Source organism: Etheostoma cragini, chromosome 13 (assembly GCF_013103735.1).
Source record: "Etheostoma cragini isolate CJK2018 chromosome 13, CSU_Ecrag_1.0, whole genome shotgun sequence".
Lineage (NCBI taxonomy): Eukaryota > Metazoa > Chordata > Actinopteri > Perciformes > Percidae > Etheostoma > Etheostoma cragini.
In genome coordinates this window covers 10,579,552-10,599,906 of record NC_048419.1, presented here as the reverse complement: position 1 = coordinate 10,599,906, position 20,355 = coordinate 10,579,552, and the positions used below count along the sequence as shown (strand labels likewise).

The window sequence follows — 20,355 nt, the reverse complement described above, 5'->3', positions numbered from 1 at the left end:
CCCCCCCCCCCCCCCCCCCCCCCACTGTGCCAGTAATGAAGCCAAAGGTTTGCTTGTTTTATGAGAGCAGGAAGTTGCAGTTAAAACTTTATTGACTGTCGTCCTGCATAGCATATATGAATTCAGTTAGGTTAGCCGTGGCAGTGCATTCATGTCATCTCAGCAAATTTGCATTACATAAAACAGCATAGTTTATTCAGTTTTTACTTGCCACAGGTTTAACTCCAGCAGAAGCAACTGAACCCGTTCCTTCCTCCCATCTTATGTTCACTTCAACCAACCCAATTCCCTCCAGATATTAGAAAAATCACTAATTTGAAGTGTTGGAGCAGCAAATCCTTTTTGAACATGGAGCTGTGGAATATGACTGATACGCCAGCAAAGCCATTTTCACCTCTATCTAATTGCACTGTTGACACAAGCTACCGCTTCACATTCTATCAAGTGTCCTATGGTGTCATCTTCCTGCTGGGCTTGGTCACCAACAGCCTGGCTCTGCGCAGACTGTGTCTATCTCCCTCCTCCATGAACAGCACAGCCATCTACATGGTCAGCCTGTCAGCTGCAGACTTGTTTTTTGTAATCTCTCTGCCCCTGAGAATCTACTACTACCACCAAAAGGCCAGAGCCTTGTACTCCAAGACCGGATACCAATCTAGTTGGACTCCTGGGGTGGCATACTGCCACTTCACTTTCACCCTTAAATACATCAGCCTGTATGGGGGCATCTTCTTCCTGGTATGCATTGCTTTGGACCGCTACCTTGCTGTAGTGCATCCCCTGGCTTCAACACTCCGCAGACTGCGTGTTGCACAGCTGGTTAGTGGGGGGATCTGGTGCCTGGTGGTGGGGCTTAGTGTGAGTCTGCCTCTGCTGCACTCTGCAGCTGCTGACCAACAAATGCCCTGTCTGCCGGACCCGTCTTCGCAAGGCCACCGCACCATCATCCTGGTAACTCTCGGCTTAGTTATAGGGTCATTTCTGCTGCCCACTGTGCTACTTCTCTGCAGCTACTGCAGAGTGCTGAGTGTGCTTCGCCAGCCGAGACATCGCTCCCGCAGCCAGCGCCGCAGCCGTCGCCACACTCTCACTATTATTTACTGGGTGCTAGGCATCTTTCTGCTGTGTTTCGTCCCCTATCACATCAACCTCCTGGGATACACTCTTACACATGTTGGTCTGCTGCCCCATTGTGGCCTGGCCAAAGTGACCAAGTATGTGCACCCTGTGGTGCTGTCACTAGCAAGCATGAATTGCTGCCTAAATCCACTCATCTACTATTTCTCCAACAGCCTGGTGAACAGGGAGGCGCCCTGTGGTGGAGGCAGTGGCAGCCAGTGACACACAGATCATTTCTTTATCATTATCTTAAGAGCACTAGACTGTTTTTATTGAAAGGATTCATACAGTTGAACATCAGTTTGTCTATTCATATACAGTATCCTGTTTCCCATACTGTGTGCACTTCTTTAAAAAGTAAACTGAAGACAACTCTACTTGTGTTATCTGGATTTATGGCAGAAATTGCAATGTTGAATTGTTGAATTGAATGTGTTTGCCACACCTGTGCAGCAATCTGGGTTCAGTGCCACGCTAAGAAGTATATTCCCATCTTAGTTATTTTGTCCAGAATACTTTGTCAGTACAAATTCAATGTGTTTGTGAAATATTGTTATGCAATGACATTTTTCATATGTAGTGAATGTGGAATTAGTGTGAAACCTGCCTCATTTTACAAAAATGTACTAGTATGTTGATCTTATGTAATTTCCGTTATTCTTAAACTGTAGTAATATTTGAAAAAACACATTCAGTGTGTGTGTGTCCTTATGTTGTGCATGCATAAATCTCTCTCAATTACATGTCGTAACATTATTATAAGCATACTATAGTGATAATACTGACCGTCCTCCATGCTATCCTCTCCATGATGAGATTCTCGCAGGTCTCCAGATGTTTGACGATATCCTTGCTCAGAGTGGGCTCGGCCTTGATGAAACTCTCAATGACTTTGTAGAAGTCAAAAGCAGCCAGGTTGACCACGTCCAATATCCAGGGGAAACACACGTCAGTTTCAACTGGATCACCACCACCATGGTTGTATCCCCCAGTTTTAAAACTGCTCTCTAACCATGAAGAGCAAACAATATTAGTACAACTCATCGCACATCTACAAGACATGTGAACATTTACGTGCATCATTGATAATTGTAAGTTACAATGCAGTTAATTCAGAGTTAGTAGGAGACTGCATCGGTTATGAACTTGTACGACATACACACCTCCATATGTTGCCATCACCACTTCCAAAGCACAGGCCAGCAGCGATGTGTGGAATGTGGAGTCATTGAGGAGTTTACTGGAATGGAAATCAAAAGACTTACCTCAAGGAAAATAACGCTTCACTTACAAGTAAAACAAAAAAAGGTTACAAGCACAAGTGAATACACACCACAATGGACTAGCTTTATTATTGTGATTACTTAAACGGATACCTGAAATTTTGTACAGACAGTCGCTTCTCTTCCTAAAAAATGGGAAGGGAAAACACCATAAATACAAGATATTTCACTTCATTTTGCTCTACACCCTGTTCTATAACCAAAAGCTATAAAGCACATAAAGTGGAAGAAAAACGTGAAATATATTAGATCATTTTAATATGCAGTCAAATTATCAATTGTGGTTTTCTGAGATACATTTTTGCGGGAAAACCTGTGAATGGCAACATTTCAAATAAGTCAAACTTCTAAACAAATAAACTATAAAAATACAAAATCGTTGAATAAAGCAGTTTTAAAAAAAATAGATAAGATCAAACAAATCAAGTACCGATTTCAGCATTGCCTCCATGACTTTATAATACAGTCTGACGCCGAGTTTAAATCTCTGAAAGACAGAAGAAATCAATTCAGACATAAAATTATTTGAGCATAGTAAGTTTTGCCTTTAATGCTCATTGTCTTGCTCAGTGTTAATTCCTACCTGCCAACCAAGTACTACACAGCGCGGGCCGACTGCCTGGCCAAACCTTTGGCTGAACGCCTGCCCGAGCGTCTCCAACCTCTTCAGCACAGCCTGCGTTGGGTCCACGGTGCAATTCTGATGACAGGAAAGAGAAAACACAGAAAGTCAAATGAAGTTAGTAAGATGCAGTTTCTAGTGGCATTTTAATCAGTGGCAACACTTGTAGAGACCCACTTTGAAATATGTAGCCAGGTTAGTAGATGGCTGATCCCCACTGGAGGTGAGATCACCTTTCAACTGCTGGATGGAGGTCATAGCAGCTCTGATGAGACAAAACTAAAATCAGACATCCGACATGAACTAGGTGAATTGTGCCCAATAGTATACATACTGTCAAGAAATCCCAGAACAATCTCAAATGTTTGGTTTTCCATTTTTGGATACATATAAACATTCAACAAATATTAACTTTGCTTAAGCATTTTATAATAGCTTTATAAATATCATGCTAAACTTTAATTTTTGGAAACAATTATTAAAACATCTGGTTTATCTTAACCTTTCCACACCATATGTGACTATTAGGATACACTACAAAAAAAAAAAGCAGCACAATCAAGGCCATTGTACTAAATCACTTTGTTACTAATGTAGTCCATCTTATAGTTTTTACTGTCAATTTCTGTGTATTTCAGATGGATTAAAAGCAGAAAAGATCAGGTTTCCACCATAAACAGTCTATTGCTTTTTCAGTCCCTAACGACAGTGGCACCAGTTGGCAGCTGAACAGCATACAGCATATAGAGAATCTCAGGTGAAATTGTAACAATGTTAAGGATTGTAAACAATAATTGATAAAACCCAGAGGTGTGTGACTGGTAACTGCTCACCTGATTGGAGTCTGTGGAGGGATGAGTACTTCTTCATCTGGCAGGTTCTTTTTCGGCGTTCTCTCCACCTGTGATCTGATAACAGCAGCAAATTATTAAACACTTTCCTATTCATTCTTTTAATAGATTAACAAGACCAATGTCAAAACAATGAGTAGTGAAGAAAAGAAGAAATTACATTTCGACTTTAGGAGCAAGAACTGTCTCATCTCCATCAAAAAACAGCCGTCCATCGATGTCTCTACTCTTTAGGTAGTGCTCTTCATATTGTTGGTTGAGGTCATTGGCCTGTGGTAAAAAACAATTAGAGACCAAAGTTACTCATAGGTAAGGGCCTCCTTTCATAATTCCGCAGATGAAATGCTGTTACAGGTTGTGCAGTGCCAGGTTGTACAGATGGAACAGTTCTCCAACAATTTTTTTTTACCTAAATCCAAAAGCTAAATTGTACTTCAAAAGAACTTTCAAAAAGAAAAGCACTGCATGCTGCTTTTCACAGTGTGAAATTATCGTTGAATTGCGCATTAGCGGTTTATTTAGTGAAAGGCTAACTACTCCTTATATTGCTGGCTATCTTAAGCTCTAGCAGTGCCCCAAATTTCATTATCTTCACGCATATATCTACAGTCATAGACATCTGACAATGATACTTGATCAAGACACTCTAAATACCTGCCTACAGTAGTTCCTTAAACAGTCTGAAGACTTTTACAACTGTGTCATTATGAAAAAATCATCTACGTGAATAAAATTAGAAATAACAGTAATTTGCATTTAACCAGAGTTGGCCACATGGTATAACTCTAGCTTTTAAACTCTTGTTGTCATTATCCACATCAACTAACTCACAAAGCACACCGAGTCGGTAGTCCTCTCCTAATTGCACTTATACAAGTCTGAAGATTGTAGGTTTACAACCGTGCCGATTTTTGTCTGTTTCTGGTCAGAATTCAATCTTTTAAAAAATAGACATCTCCGAAATACAGCAAATCTTACTTGACATCAGACTTAAGCTCAGTCTAAGATTATTTTACAGCACAGCTGTGCTGTAAAATAATTTGGCCCAAAATCTCATAAACGTTTTTTGTTCAAATTTACCCAGGCCCCTCATAGGTCAGATCAATAAAATGATAGTTAATTTACATAAGACACTTGTGTGTATATAATGTGCACCACCTGTCCGTTACTGGGGTAATGCAACAGTAAAATGGGCCTTTTATGCTACCTGAAGGAGTGTGTTGGTGTCAGCAAACAGTAGCATCCTGTCTCATTTGTTTTCATACCTACCTCTGCAATATACTACCCTTAGACACTACAAAATGATATTGTGCTTGAGTACACATTTTATTCACACAATGTATGCAAAAACCAAACATGTATAAGCACCACAGGGAACAACCAACAGCTGTCAGACATTTAAACGTTCAACAATGGCAACAGCATGCAGGACAAAATAACTAATGGAAACAGTGTGAACAACAAATAGTTAAACCAAACAGACTGACCCCCCCCCCCCCCCCCCCCACACACACACACCGCTTACCTGAGGAAAATCTGAAGATCTCGAAAAATCCAGGGAGTCCAGGAAAGTCAAGAAACTGGTCTGGTATACATTCTTCACCTGTAAATACAATTGGCATAAAGGGGCAAATGAGACCAATTACACAGAACCAAGGGCAAATAAATGAATTTACTATAATGTATTATAAGAAATATACAAAAAAGGAGGGGGGGGGGGGCTCAGACCTCTTCTGCATTGCATTCATTCTCTTCGCACAAGGTTTTCAGAAGCTGCAAATCCACCTCCGGCTCTGGAGGTCGGAATTTGGCTTTGCTCTGGTTGCGGCGTGATGTTCGTGTTGGAGGGCTTTGGATTTTGCTAATAGCGGATTCTGAAAGAAAAACATTTAAGGGCTTAAAAACATCTGAGTCATAAAAAAAAACCTTTTAGGACGCTGTAAAAAAATGTACGTAAAAAAAACACCTTCAAATCACATTAGCACATCTACAACAACAATCAATGTTTACATCCCGACTCAAAATCTATTTTCTTTCTTTTTTAAATACTGGTTTGACTTTTCTAACTTTAAGACCAGGTTGTAGTACGAGATGTCAGAAAGGTTAAATACATAAAGACAGAGGTTGTCTTAAAGGAAACTGAAGCTTACTGTAATGAGGCTGCAGAAGGTCTGGAGGGCAGCGCTTGATGAATGACTCCAGTGTACAAAGCAGCAACTGGAACGATATGACCAGGTCATCCTCCATCTGCAGGGCCCTTCCTGCAAACAGCCGTGATGCAGCACATGAGAAGCAGCATCACAATACTACCACGGCCGACTAGAAACAACAGAACTGCAACCGTGAGCAGAAACATGTCATCAATTAATTCGAGCTTTACAACTGAACATGAAAAAGGAAGGAAGGATGGTAAGAAGAAGATGAAGCCACATGAAAACTATTCCATCAAGTGTATTAACAGCTTGACCCTACTTGTTCTGGTTGTTGTTAATGGGTTATAAAGCCTAACCTACCTTTGGCCAAAAGAAACATTGTCCAGCAGCTCCGCATGGTCTCCCTCTCCCTAGGAAAAGAGACATTGAACCATTAATCATAAACCTGCATCCCATCTTTTATAACAAGCCCTCAACTATCAAACACAAGACTATAATGACTAGTTCATTTTACACATGTGGTAAAGAAGTATCAAACTTACTGGTCCTCAGAAACCAAAGCAAAGATTTTTTTGCACGTTCTGAAACAAAACAAATTTTAGTGACAATTACAATTTTGACAGTACAGTTTACCAGTTTGTATGAATCAAGCACCTGTACTGTATTGATGTGTGTACTCACTTCTCAAATCGCTGGTAGAGAGCCAGCGTCACATTATACTTTTTCTCCAGTCGTGTCAGTGCTGAATTCACCTTTGTACTTATTGTATCCAGGTTTACATCTAACTTCCTCACCAGATCCACAAACTGCTTTACACTACAAAAAAAAAAAGATTCATTTGTTTGAGATGAAATAGAAATTGCATAAAACTAAATAAAAATAAGTAACAAATAACACGCATCATGCTGAGTGAGTACTTACTTTAGACCGACTTCTTTCAGAACCTGGGTTAAGGTGAAACAGGCGACATCCATGTCTGCCCCCGACACAAAGAGACAAGCTCCCCACACCCTTTTCTCACTGTCCTGAAATTAAATGAAAAACAATGTTTTCATCTTAACTATAAAACATGTTAAATTCTTTTAATCACTGATGCCCTGGTGGGCAACATTAATATTGGCAGGATTACTAAAACATAAATCCAGTAGATTTGTCAGAACAAAGCTTATACCAGTATGTTCCACTTGTATTTCATCAAAACCCCTTCTGTCTACCTTTGTTATAGATTGTTTCAATTTCATTTAAGAAATTTAGAAACTGAAATGGCATTTGGAGTGTGCACTATAGTTTAGTATGAACTGACTTGATAGCTACAACTACAGCAAAACAGATTAATCTCAAATTTTACAATTAATCTCAATGATTCGTGTAATGATATACAAATATAGTAATAATCCCAAACACTTGTAGCAGTGTATATGAGAAATGTGTCTCTTGCTTATGTGCAGTTCATTCTCATCTGCTCTCCTTTTAACAGGGATGGAAAGGTAACATTTTAAAAGAAGTGTAATCAAGTAGTTTTTTTTTAGTTTTTTTAATCTACCTAAATTTTGGAGAATGCCTTTGAAGATTAGTGACTATACTTGAATGAAAGTACATTTCTGATTCTACATTCAGCTACAATTCCAAAGGCAAAAACAACATACAGTAGAACACATTTTCCCTTGTAAGCGAATTTTAGAAAGCTTTCCAAGAAGCAACACTGACATGGAGAGGGTTTGGTTGTGAGGGCCAAAGGACATGTTCTTTTTAATGGTTGCAGTGTGAAAGCCATAGTGGTCAGTTTATTTAGCATAACAGTATGTCTATATATAAATACATACAGCGATTTCATTCATCGAATCTTGAACAGTTTTCCACAGCGTCCAGGCACGGTCACACACCAGGTCTGTCACATGAAGGCTCTTACACAGGGTCACAAACTCAGCATCCTTGTCTCGGTGTCTAAAGGAAGAAGGTCATGAATCAATATCATGGAGAACACAAACACTGTCTAGCTATGTCTCTTGGTTTGATGATTTGATGTAGTCTGTTTTTACACCAATAGTCTCAGTTAAGTGAAAGAACACAAGATGAATGTATTAGAAAGATATTTGAATAAATTAAATGAATGAACACAGAATTCCACGGACCCATGGGGGTCCCCGGGCCCCACTTTGAGAATCATTGGTTTAAAGATATCAAAACATGTTGCACAGACAAGTGCTCAGATGACAACAACTTCCCTGGCTGTTAGCCAAAGTCTGTATCAGACTCATGTGTATTTGTATATTGTAATAGCGTTACATCTCATTTTACATGTTTGAATAAAGAGTTCTAGTAAGCGTTAGCTCTAATTAACGTTACAGGCCTTACTAGCTAGTTGGAAGAAGCTAGCAAGTGAGCTTGACCGTTAGACACATTCAGCTAGCTTGGAAGAGTAAACTAACGTTAGCTAAACATAAGGCTACAGTATGAACACATTTTTATTCGCTGACTGCTGACATACTACGGAAACCTGAATTACCATTAGGCAAAAAATAACGCATCTTACTTTTTAGCAGATAACGTTAATTTTGGACTCTCCTTCTTGTCTGGAGAGGCACTTTCAGCACTCTTCAGCTCCTTGCTCTGTGTCGTCCCAGAGTTGCGCTTTTTAGGTGGCATCTTGATATCCGGTTACCGCACAGGCAAATATGATAATAAAAAAACAGCAATATTTTTTGAAGGCAATAAATACGGCTTAGTAGGTTTAAAACCCACCGCACGAGTTCCGTGGCAACAATACAACAAAACCTGACTAACTTCCTGAAACCGTGGTGAAGTGGGTGTTCGTTTTGTATCACCGATGTGCGCGGCGGAGTGCCGGTGCCGTCGGTGTCTCAAGATTTAGACGACCTTCACAGTCGGTGTTCACAACCTCGCGTTTACTAACCGGCTCACTGAGTTTATGTGATCGTTTATCTCTGTTTATACCCAGCAATGTCGACACTTACATTATATACCTGGTTTATCGCTTCATATTTATCTTAAGCTCCCTTTCACTCGGATCACGTGACACACCGCAAACGACCTGACCCAAACTCAAGAGATGAAAACGCGGGAAAATATCTACGCAACATCCGCTCATTAGCATTTATGCCGCCATCCAAATGAATCACAAAGGGTCTACTGCCCAGGAACGTTATGTACCTAGAAAGAAGGCGACCTATCATTTCAACTAATCTAATGTATTATGTAATCGTATAGTTATAACAATAGTGTAGATCGTGCACATGTTGCCTAGATGGTGCCTGCGCCACAATTTAGCGCTGTTTACCTCATATGTATGTTTTTCGATCATTTATTTTTACGTTGCACACACTTCACTTTTTTTCACTTACGTTACTCAAGGAAATATCAATTTCAGCATTATCAGGCTATAATCAATTATCTCTGGTCACTTTAACATTTTCTTTAACATTTATTAAAGACAGTTACTGTTAGGTGTTAGTAAACTACCATTGCCACTGCATTCTAATCTTTGTAAAACCATACATTGCCCTCTTGCGGTAATAATCACATATTGCTATTTCAAGTGAATGTTTGAAGAACACTTTGGGAAATCGTCTTTGTTACACCCATAGACCGTATATATATTAATATTAACGGTCTATGGTTACACCAAATAAATTTCATTTGAACAAGCAGGCCACCGCTTATGATCACAATAAGTTTATGGTTTTAAAAACTCTGAAAACTCAAGTTAAGTAAAACTGATCTTGTACAGTTGTATATAGTTTTCATCAGAAATCTTTGAAATTAAAATACACAAAGTCACAAAAAAGGAAATGCAAGATATGAAGACAATACAAATGTATTATTTTATGTATTACAGCCAGCAAGGACAATAGCAACAGTGTACAAAGGCAAAAAAGATGTGTCAAACTGAGTTGTAATGGCATGACATACAATCCTTTAACAAAGGATAATTAAATGTTCTGAATCATGTTTAAAAGTAGAGATCCTGCTTGAAAGATGCTTTGAGAGAGAAAACAATTACTGTTATTCTAACGCACAAAAATTGTTATGTGACTGAAAGGGTTTTAAGATTGCATACCTTGCAGATCTGACAGGTTTCTTGTATCTGTCCTCATCTGCGTATGTACAACAGGACAACAGCGGGCACATGCCCTTAAAAACAGTTTAAGATTAAACAGCCTGTTAACCGATGGGGAAAAAAATCTTTGGACATTCATGAAAATGTTAAAACGCCAGTTTTCTGGGAAATAAGTGCCACTAGAATGGTTAACAAATGTTATTTATCTGGGAAGTTAATTTCAGTCGGCCACTTCAAAAGATAAACACACCACTGATGTGTCCAAGTGAGCTGTCTCATCTGGGTCACATCTTTTTGTAATTCATCATCTTTTTATTTCCTTTATGTCCATTAGTTAAGTCATTGGGCTTATCTAGCTAATGGTATAGTAAAAAAAAATATTTGTAAAATAAGTCTAACCAACAAATTTAGCAGAATGGACAATATTCCAATTAAGAAATTTCAAACAATGGATTTTGATGTCTTCTGTAAACAAGCCCTCAAATCAGAGGAATGTAAGCAAGATTGATACAATGAATATATTCATGTCCTCAAGGGGATAATACATTTAGCTTATACGTGCCTCTCCGGATAGTACTTTAAACCAATGATATAATTACAAGGAGGGCTTTCTGCTAATAAATAGCAGAGGGGAAATAGACTAGGAGAACTGTCAAAGACAAGTTCCAGTAAACATAAACAACTAAAAACCTGTGTGTAGACAGACACCTACTGACTAAAGAAAAAAAAGGATAATTAGTTAATCCCACCTAAAACAATGTCTACAATGCTAGTACATAATTTGGTTGTAATTGTAACAACATCCATGTAGTCTGAGCAAAGTGAACTGATTGCTACATTTTCTGCAGGAACTGGCAATTTGAAATGCAGATAGTCAGACAAGGCATACGGACACATGTACAGTACTTAATGGTTCATTTGGCAAGTTCTTCTTTTAAATTATTTATTTATTCTAGCAGTAATTCTAGCATTTATTCTTTAAAAAAAGGAAATTGGATAAAAGGTATTTCTGATTCATCAGAGGTTGTTGAAGGTAACAGTCAAAACTCACTGCACTTTGTTTCCCCTCCGGCTAAAAGGAGGTAGAGAAATAAAAAATCTGGTCTCTCAGCTGCTATTGGCTGCTGGCGATGGAAAATAATTACACTACACTACTATGACAATAAATAAGATCGTCCCGCTAGATCAACATCCCAATGTCAAGTTGTAAGTCTATTTCAGCTCGTCTATTTTACACTCTACACAATGTTAAAAAAGAAGAAGTTAAAAATACAATTGAAATATACATGTATACAATACAAGTATAAATAAAGCAATAATTCACACTGCCCTGCAGGACAAACAGTCTGTTCAGACACAGCCACCAGAGCCTAGCTGGGGCAGATAACACACATAACAGAAAATAATAAATGTATCTTTCTCTTGACAACGTAGTTTGCTCATCACTGTGCTTTTCATCACTGCTCTCAGTGCTGTCATGCCTGGCTTCCCTCCTCCCATGTCATTGCAGTAAAGTCCATGTCTGTGAGTGTGACGGTGAACGGAGCCTCAACCCTCTCGGCCTCCATGTGCTCCTCGACTCTCGCGGTGCTGTCCAAGTTGTTCACCCTCCAGGAATTTAGAGGTCGAATCGATTTCTGGAAACGCTGCAAAAGAGAAGCAAGAGACAGTCATAAACCTTTCTGCAAAGGCCGTTCATCTACCAAAGATACAGCAGTGGCAGTTCGAGCTATACAGTTAGTGAGATCATTGCAGAGGTGTAACCGGACCTCACAGTGACAGAATGACAAAGTGCTTATACTGACTTCTTTCAGTGTTCCAGTTTCCTTGCTGATGGCCACTATGGCCCAGATGGGGATCTGTAGACAGCAGGTCGCGCCCATGCACACTCCCAGCGCTTTACCCCACAGTGGATATACATAGGACCCGTATTTGAGTGATGTTCTGTACATCTCAATGAAGATGTAGGTCAGGATGAACTACAGTCGCAAGGGAAAAAGCAAAAAGTGAGCCGAGGAATGTGTCATCCAAACAATAAAGCCTCAATGGCAACAGAAGATTGAATGAGACGGCCAGCAGAGAAATGCTACAGGGGGGGCTCAGATTGAATGTCAGTTCCTCCTCTTGAATTATTCATAACTGCTGTTGTGAACATTTTAGCACAGTTGGCCACTTTTCCAAGTAGTGATGTTATTTTAGTTTACTTTGTGGGACTTTTGGAGCAGTTGGTACTTGAGTCAATATATTTTGTGCTCCCTCAGTTTATGATGAAATCTTTAATCATGTAATGGGATAGCAATGTGTCTCACCCCTCATCGAATTACCTTTTAACTGTAAGTGCACCATTTCTATATCAAGTAGCCCTACAGTGAATAGTAATTCTGCTTCAGGTGACGAAAGCGGCAGAAATATTAGAGGGAGTGACGTAACATGAATTGTGCAACTGATGCAAACCAATAATACTGTTAAGCTAGAATATGAGCTTTAGCTCAGCAATAACATTTCAGCTGGCAGTGAAAGTCATGCTGTGATATGGTCATAATTCTTGATTTGGCAAAATCCAAAACCATGAAAAACATTACATCAGACATCCGACAATAAGCCAGCTTAAGTTTAATATATAGATTCTGAAAAGCATTATTCATTATATTAATTATGGACAACCAATGCTGATGACACATTGTGTCTGCGTCTACTAACAACAACTATGAATACCAATGCTGATGTTTTCACTTACCAGCAGAAGAAACGGAGTGCAGAAAACCCAGCATGCTTTGAAGTAAAGCAGCACTTTAGTACACCAGGGGGGACAATGGCGGATCATATCAATAATGTCCTGACAAAACTGGTTGACTCCTAATAGAAAAGGGAATTAAGAAAAGCAGGTTAGGAACTCTGGAACAACCAAGATATTTACAACTTGGTACACATCACGTGACCTGGATGACTGAAACTTATAAGGGGCAATGAAGTTATGTTAGAGGAATTTGATGTGAAGGTTAGGTGTATGATGGACTACCGTAGAAGAAGGAGATGCCAATGCACATGAAGAGGGTGATGATGATGAGACCGAAACTAGTGCTGAAGGAGTCTATGAGAGTGAACCAGTAAATCCCTCCCTATGAAGACACAGTCGACAGGGCAAATGTGAGTCTGATCACAAAAAATATGCACTTGCAGCCACATTTATCACTTACTACAGTAACACTGTATTTACTACACTCACATTAGTCACTAACAGGAGACCCATCAAGTAGAAGCAAAAACACAGAGTGCCCAAGAACAGGGACTTGTGCAGCGTGTTTGCTCTGAGGTGCGGAAACTCATCCAGCACGGCTGTAGTGATGCCTTCCATGTTGCCAAACTGTAAAGAAAAAGAGCAGAATATATCAAACATACGGAGGATTCCTATGTCTTTATTTCGGCTCATATCTTGTGCGGTGTGTGACCTTACCAGCGTATCGATCCCCAGCATAAAGAGCATGAGGAAGAACAAAATGGACCAGAACACAGAGCCTGGCAGCAGAGCAAGGGCTTCTGGGTAAGCAACGAAGGCCAACCCAGGACCTGAAGGCAAATTAGAATACGTCAAGTTCAAGAAGGAACTGTACGAGCAATACTGGTTAAGTTTAATGCAAAATGCAGTAGTTAAAAAACAACAACTAACTGCTCTGTAACAGACTTACACTTTACACAAAAGAAGTGGCGCTTAAGTTACATTCAGAAAATAATACACAAAAATGACAGATATACATACATATCCCACTAACAGCTATGTCCTCTTTTTATATGAGCTACCCAGAGATGCCAAACAATTTCAGCTCTGGCTGACAACAAAGTATTCAGTCTCACACAGTTTTAAGATTCCAAATGTATTCAAAATGCTCTATTTGTATTTATTTATTTATTTATCTGGATGTTTGATTTAAGGAAGATGCACAGAACTTCTAAACAAAATGAGTACATTAACTACCTGTATCTGCCACCTCTCCCACAGGCACTCCCTTCTTCCATGCCATGTGACCAAGGATTGAGAATATAGCAAATCCTGCAAAAAAGCTGGTGCTGCAGTTTCCTGTGGTGATAATCAAAGTATCCCTGAAATCAAAAGAATCACAATCAAAAGACTGAACTCATCATGACCGCAACAACAAAGCACATTGTGCAATTCACAAACTCACCTGATGACATTGTTGTCAAATTTATTGTAAGAGGCCATAGAAAGCAGCCCTCCAACTCCAATACCTAAGGAGTAGAAGACCTGTGAAGCGGCATCATTCCACACCTGCAATGTATCAGACAAAAATATGCCTTAAAGAAGATATCTAGATATTTTTTAAAGCAGCAACCGTTATTGTTTTCACAGACTCCTCTGCCTCATATGTGACTGCATACCATCAGACGTACCTGTGCATTAGCTAATCGGCTCCAGTCTGGTGTGAGGTAGAAAGCAATGCCCTGAAGAGAGCCCTCCAGTGTAGCACCTCTGATGATCAAAACAATGAGCACAAAGTATGGGAAGGTAGCTGTTACATAGACCACCTGTAATAAGAGACAGCACAGACACATCAGTCAAGACATAGCACCAAAGGGCAGGATTGTGTGTGTGTGTGTGTGTGTTTGTGTGTGTGTGTGTGTGTGTGTGTTTTACGGGGGAGCTGAAAATAAAAACATTGTGTGGATTTACCTTTCCAGAGCTGCGGATGCCCTTGAGCATACACAGGAAGATGATGATCCAGGCAGCCAGGAGGCACAGGGCCAGGGGCCACCGGACAGGGCCCGGGTCGTGAAGGCCCTCACTGAGGACTACGCCCAGCACACGCTCACTACAAGACAAAACACAAACGTGTAAAACAGCACGCCTCTTACCAAACCTATGGCCCCACTTTTTACACATTAACTGATGTAAAATAAACAAGGCACATCCGTAAGTCTGGATCTATTAAGGACTGAGTGAAGAAAAAGATCTTTATTCATACTGTTTATTTTGTACATTTCTATTTTACAGCACTAAAAATCATAACAGATTTGTAAATTGGTAAAACGTTTTAGTCCAGAGGGCACAAAACAATACTTTGTGCTTTTAATACTTATTATTATAATGTCAAGTATCACAAACACTTATCATTGCTTTATCCATTTTTGCATTATAAACTCTCTCTGTGCTCTCTGTTAGAGTGTGGTTGTCACATGTCATAACTCCATCATGATATCCTAAAGTCTTCTTAAAGGTTATGGTGTATTGATATTTCCAGTGTGTTCTTCTAGATTGCTTTTCTGTTGTTTGTGTTTTTTCTCTTCTATAACAAAGAATTCAGTGTAGAGGAGGAGCATTCAAGAGTGTGTCCTGCATAGTCCCATGCAATTCATTAGAGATACTCAACCAACAAGTCTGTTTCTGTTCTCTTTGCACTGCTACACTTGTTCTCAATTCAATTCAATGAATTGTATCCATTCCCAGCAGAGCAATTAAAAAGAATATGCAGCAGAGCACACGTCAGTCAGCGACAGGGCGGAGTGGGGTTGGGAAAATTCACCAAGGGCATGGGGTAGAATTCACTAAAGAGATAACCTTTCTCAATGCCTCTGAATGCCTGCCATGCTTTTGAGAGTAGACTGTAGTGATGGGGTCAACAAACTCACCTACATATTGTATCTGGCCTCAGTCTGAACCCTTTGGTTTGTTTGCGGTACATCAATGTACTCGTACTTTCACTTGAAGCAGACAATAAGCTGCCACTGAGCCATTGTGGCTGAATACCAGCTTCTTCAACATGTACACATCACTGCACTGCGTTTCATGCAGAATGTATTCATAAAGGTAACGAGTAACTGTGATCCTATACTTGTAAAGTATTACAGTCATAAGGTCTAACATCTGTTGTTATAAAACATCCCAAGGATTTATATTGGGAAGTCGTATGTAAATGTTAAACAGTATGATGAATTGTACTTCCTGGCATTTTATAAGGTGTTGCCACCAAGCCCTGAGTCATATTAGCTGCACAGTGACAGTTTAACCAGTTTGAAGAAAACTTTTTGTTAAAAAAGTAATTAAACAATGTTTAAATGCAGCATACTGCCAAAACCGTATAGTCTTTAAATATTTCAAAACAGCTTATTTACATTTGCAGAGCAGGCTTGATTTTATTTTAATTTTTTTATTTTTTACAAATAAGAACGACAAACTTACTTCCAGAATTTTTCTGTGGGGCTGAGGCCTTTACCAGTGGAGCTATTGCCAGTGGTGCGGTTGCCACAGAGACCTAGATTGGCAACAGCATCACAGGACCAGGGCAGAGGGCTCTGTAACGAGCTGCCCAGGTAGTAAAACGTCCACGCTATAATGACGTTATAGTAGAGACACACCAGAATGGACACACACAGCATCCCAATGCCGATACCTACAAGAAGAGACACAGCTATAAGTATCTCAGAAAGAACAGGATAGACCATACACTCGTGTGAAAATATACATTATAAGATATCGCTTAGATCATTTGAATATATACAGGAACACTATGAACCCCCTGTTATAAAAAGTGGGAGTTGGACTGACCAAAAAAAAGAATACAGTATATTCAATGGACACCTTAGAGTGTATCACACCTTGAAAGCAGCATTCCAGACTATGTTCTGTTTATTTCCTTTTGTAATACTTGGAGGAACTCCATGTGTCAACTATAATAGCGTTTCATAATTCAGCATGCCAAAACCACTTCTATGATGAAAACCTACTTTCTTGCTCTATTTTAAGAGAGTTCCTGCAGGTTTCCTTATCAGATGTTTATATTTAGCAACTGAGTTGCAGAGCCTCTAAAGGAATTTTTAGGGTTAGCCACATGACATATAATGGTGAGGTGGCAAACTGATGCGAGTCAGCCAACTATTTTCCTTGACTACGTTTGTCTGGACTGACTGGTAGCAACAAAAGCATTTTGAGGTCAACTTGAGATGCTGTGTACTCAAATCCTTCAGCATGGTTCAAACTGGATGCTCAAGATTCCTTCACTGTCTAACTAATTACATTGAGTCATGGCCCTGAGGTAATTTTCTCTAAAAAGTTTTACGGTTGTGTCACTGAATTACAGTGTATGTTAGTGTGTAAATACAGGGCTATAAAAGCATGATTTAGGAGGTCCTTACCTTTGAGCAGGGGACAGCATTTCCACACTGTGATGGGGCCGGCTGCTCCATACTGGCCTAAACTTAGCTCCATGAGGAACAGTGGAACACCCGTAACAAAGAGCATAAGGAAGTAGGGGATGAGAAACACACCTGTGAAAAATAGAATAAGGCAAGTGTGAAGAAGGGTGGTGCTGGGGGAGAACTCCACTGCAATTACTTGTTTTGTGCAGCTACATGTACAGACAGGTTAACTTATATAATCTTTGTCAGCTTCACAGACCGATGTTATTCCACTTTACTGTTAGTCAAGCTCCACCGTGTTTGAGTTCAGCGGGCTGGGTTAGGCAGGCAGACTCTGTGTCTGGTGTGTAATGAAGGAAAATGTATGGGATTAAAGTAAATGTTTTGAGTTCTAGCTCCCAGGACCAAAGGCTGACGTGGAGAGATGTGGAAAATAAGCCAGCATGATTAGGAAGACGGTGCAAACCCAGTGGCAGGGCTTAGAGGGCCTCCTGCCCAAATGGGTGTAACAAATCATTACAGACATACAATACACCCAAGCACTGAAAGCATTTGAGACGTCAGAAGGCAATGAACATGCTTAAAGACCGCTCACCTCCTCCATTGCGATAACAAAGGTACGGAAACCGCCACACGTTCCCCAGTCCCACGCAGTATCCAATACAAGAGAGCAGGAACTCGTACTTCCCTCCCCACTGTTCCCTTGGGATCACTGGAGCTGGAGTGGGTACAGGACTCTGGGCTCGGGAGTCAAACTGCGGCTGTGGTGCATCCGTAGCTGTCGAATTGTGGCCATTTTGACTGACAGTATGTCCGTTGAAGTCTACGGAATTCTAGCCAAAATAAAATCACATTTTAAAGGGTCAGCGAGGACGTATGCATTGATACAGATAACAACATTCTTTGCTTTTTTAATGGTAGTTGTTAAGGTAGTTGTTTGTATGTGGATTATATAGAAGAGTCCAAAAACAATTGGTCAATTGCTTAATTTGACATGCAGTAGAAAATCAATCAATGACAATTCTACTAATTCATTATAGTTTAAGTACATTGTACACAAACACACAAATTTGCTGGTCCCAGACTGTAGACTGTCTTATTATCTTATTCAGTCGAACTCATTAGGTGTTAGAACCACTAACTGGACTATTTCTTCCTCTTCCTTTGAGAGAGGAACTATTGTATCATGTCAGATCGCAGGGAGGAAGTTTGATTCAGATAACAGCAGGGCTTCTGCTTTGTGTTGTTACTGTCATTGTTGTGTGTTAAAAGATGAAAGATTCATCAATTATTCCAATGACACAAATAGAATAACCGGAATGTCATTAAAATTATGCTCAAGTTTAAGGCAAGTGTAATGTGTTTTTGAGATTTCTTGTTGCAAGTCATGCACACAGAGAATAATATATAAAGTATAGAGACATCAAAGTAGGACCCAGGAAGTTGTGTTGACATGATGGGGTCATTTTTATATTTACTATTTTCATGCTCTCCATGTGTTTTATTTTATCACTTACTTTTTTACCATGTAGCACTTTGAGATTTTTGCAAATATAAAGTGCATTATAAATTAAATGTATTATTATTATTATTATTATTATTATTATTATTATTAATTGCAGTGCCTACAGTAAGCCAAGAGGCCTGAAATATTCAATGAACAGCCGTAAAAGCTTTATTCATTACCATGAGGTGAAAGATAATTTGTAACTAAATAACACAAGAAGCTGTACATCTCTACAAAGAAGCTGGAACTATGTTTGGTAATGCTTGAAAAAGTAATGCAACAAATAATCATATACATTGTTTGGAAATCTTTTTCTGTCCATCAACTGATCGTTGCAGATCTGAATATATGAGGACTTATTATAGTTGCTGAAAAAGACCACTAGGCTAAATGAAAAATTATGAACATTAGAAAAAGGGCAAATAGACTGCTGTTGAAGTGTGTTCAGAAATAACCTAGAAAACCTAGACCTGGGGCAATGCCAACGTGCTAATGCACAATGACTAAATGTAACATCACAAAAGTATGTTAAACACTTGAGAAAAATCTAGGCAAACACATCTGTTGATCAGTTGCTACTGTAAGTACACCAAGCGGCCGGTTTTATCGCCTCTGTCAACAGACTGTATTGATTTGGTGCCGCTGAAGACAACCGAGTAATGTGGACGTTCAGGTTAAACTGCTTCATCTAATCTAGTGTTAGCTGCCCTGACTCGAACAGCACCTCTGGGAGCCCAGAGGTTAGCTTAAATCGTTCGTAAAGGGGTCCCACGTTGCATTTAGTGTCCAACATGAGTCTTTAACCCACACAGTGTGTGATATGCTTGTTGTGTGGTGAAGAGCCAGAAAAACAAACCTCCGCTCCTACTCGCGCTGTGGTTGCACTTGCTTCAGCCGGGCTCCCGAGTGCTGCTTTGCCGCTTTCGTCCTGCATTTCCTCCCTGACACAGGTGGTGCTTCACCGCTTTATAAGTCGCTCTTTAATCCATATTGTATGTTGGAGAGGCCTCTTAGAAGTCCACCATGTTGCTGTAGTTTTGTCGAAGAAGTTCGGTCGGCGTTAACCGAACTGTGACACAGCAGCAGGGAGAAATCCGCGATGACGATAAGGAAACAGGCCGGTGGGCGGTGAGGCGGGGAGACAGATACTTCCTCCCTACCTGCCGAGAGATGTTTAGGGTGGGGTGAGTGAGTCATGGGGAGCAACGCGGGGACTGTGGTGGGAAACTTGATAATTGATCAAGTTAGCAAAACATTTTTTTCTCTTTAAAATATTGTAGCCAAATCATTCTCTTTTTCAGTGTGAGCAGAATGTCAAGTGAAATGTTTTGTTTCACCACGGCATACTTGTTTTCATATTTATAAGAAAATATAGGGACATGTGAAAAAATATAGCAACATAGGCTATAATATGTGTAATTGAAATAGACATTATTTTATCATTTGTTCTTGAAATCTACATTATTTAAATATTTAATTTGGAATGAAACGAGGTTGAAGATACAAAGTCTGGCTTAGGGACAAAAGGAAAACAGTAAAAAACCATGCATAAAAGGCCTCATATTATATAATAAAAAGAATGATTTAACCATG

At 39.7% G+C, this 20,355-nt stretch overlaps 3 protein-coding genes across 4 annotated transcripts in view; 1 reads left to right on the top strand and 2 right to left on the bottom strand.

Moving 5' to 3' along the window:
- The window catches only part of rb1 (retinoblastoma 1), a 20,057-nt gene extending 10,964 nt beyond the window's left edge, over positions 1–9,093 (bottom strand). The window contains exons 1-17 of the mRNA XM_034890209.1: positions 8,562–9,093; positions 7,852–7,972; positions 6,950–7,053; positions 6,710–6,844; positions 6,571–6,609; positions 6,389–6,438; positions 6,026–6,136; positions 5,604–5,749; positions 5,401–5,478; positions 4,036–4,145; positions 3,858–3,932; positions 3,202–3,289; positions 2,986–3,102; positions 2,833–2,889; positions 2,496–2,527; positions 2,283–2,359; positions 1,906–2,126 (exon numbers count right to left, since the gene is read on the bottom strand). Of these exons, the coding sequence (XP_034746100.1) occupies positions 1,906–2,126; positions 2,283–2,359; positions 2,496–2,527; positions 2,833–2,889; positions 2,986–3,102; positions 3,202–3,289; positions 3,858–3,932; positions 4,036–4,145; positions 5,401–5,478; positions 5,604–5,749; positions 6,026–6,136; positions 6,389–6,438; positions 6,571–6,609; positions 6,710–6,844; positions 6,950–7,053; positions 7,852–7,972; positions 8,562–8,674 (1,674 nt within the window). The 5' untranslated portion in view covers positions 8,675–9,093. The remainder of the gene's footprint in view (positions 1–1,905; positions 2,127–2,282; positions 2,360–2,495; positions 2,528–2,832; positions 2,890–2,985; positions 3,103–3,201; positions 3,290–3,857; positions 3,933–4,035; positions 4,146–5,400; positions 5,479–5,603; positions 5,750–6,025; positions 6,137–6,388; positions 6,439–6,570; positions 6,610–6,709; positions 6,845–6,949; positions 7,054–7,851; positions 7,973–8,561) is intronic.
- On the top strand, positions 24–1,352 carry LOC117955617 (lysophosphatidic acid receptor 6-like). The gene has a single exon (XM_034890212.1). It carries the CDS (start codon positions 349–351, stop codon positions 1,339–1,341), a length of 993 nt encoding a protein of 330 aa, XP_034746103.1. The 5' UTR covers positions 24–348; the 3' UTR covers positions 1,342–1,352.
- Positions 9,094–11,170: 2,077 nt separating the features above from the next.
- slc6a7 (solute carrier family 6 member 7) lies at positions 11,171–19,901 on the bottom strand. Of its 2 annotated transcripts, none has more exons than XM_034891008.1 (14): positions 19,619–19,901; positions 17,851–18,088; positions 17,253–17,384; positions 16,300–16,510; positions 14,794–14,932; positions 14,514–14,648; positions 14,288–14,391; positions 14,080–14,204; positions 13,561–13,673; positions 13,333–13,470; positions 13,126–13,225; positions 12,844–12,962; positions 11,912–12,085; positions 11,171–11,752 (listed from the first exon to the last, which is right to left on the bottom strand). In XM_034891008.1, exons 1-14 carry the CDS (start codon positions 19,694–19,696, stop codon positions 11,582–11,584), a joined length of 1,977 nt encoding a protein of 658 aa, XP_034746899.1. In that variant the 5' UTR covers positions 19,697–19,901; the 3' UTR covers positions 11,171–11,581. The 2 variants fall into 2 exon arrangements, with proteins under 2 accessions (XP_034746899.1, XP_034746900.1); XM_034891009.1 differs by having other exon boundaries at positions 11,496–11,752; positions 19,652–19,901.
- Positions 19,902–20,355: the final 454 nt, after the last annotated feature.

Bases quoted from the DNA above. Each gene is read 5' to 3' on its own strand.
- LOC117955617 (XM_034890212.1), top strand. From the start codon at position 349: ATGGAGCTGTGGAATATGACTGATACGCCAGCAAAGCCATTTTCACCT.
- slc6a7 (XM_034891008.1), bottom strand. From the start codon at position 19,696: ATGCAGGACGAAAGCGGCAAAGCAGCACTCGGGAGCCCGGCTGAAGCA. The intron at 17,385-17,850 runs GTGAGCGGTCTT...TATTTTTCACAG, and splicing joins TTGTTATCGCAATGGAGGAG to GTGTGTTTCTCATCCCCTAC. The intron at 14,933-16,299 runs GTAAGTTTGTCG...TTTGTCTTGTAG, and splicing joins CCCACAGAAAAATTCTGGAA to TGAGCGTGTGCTGGGCGTAG.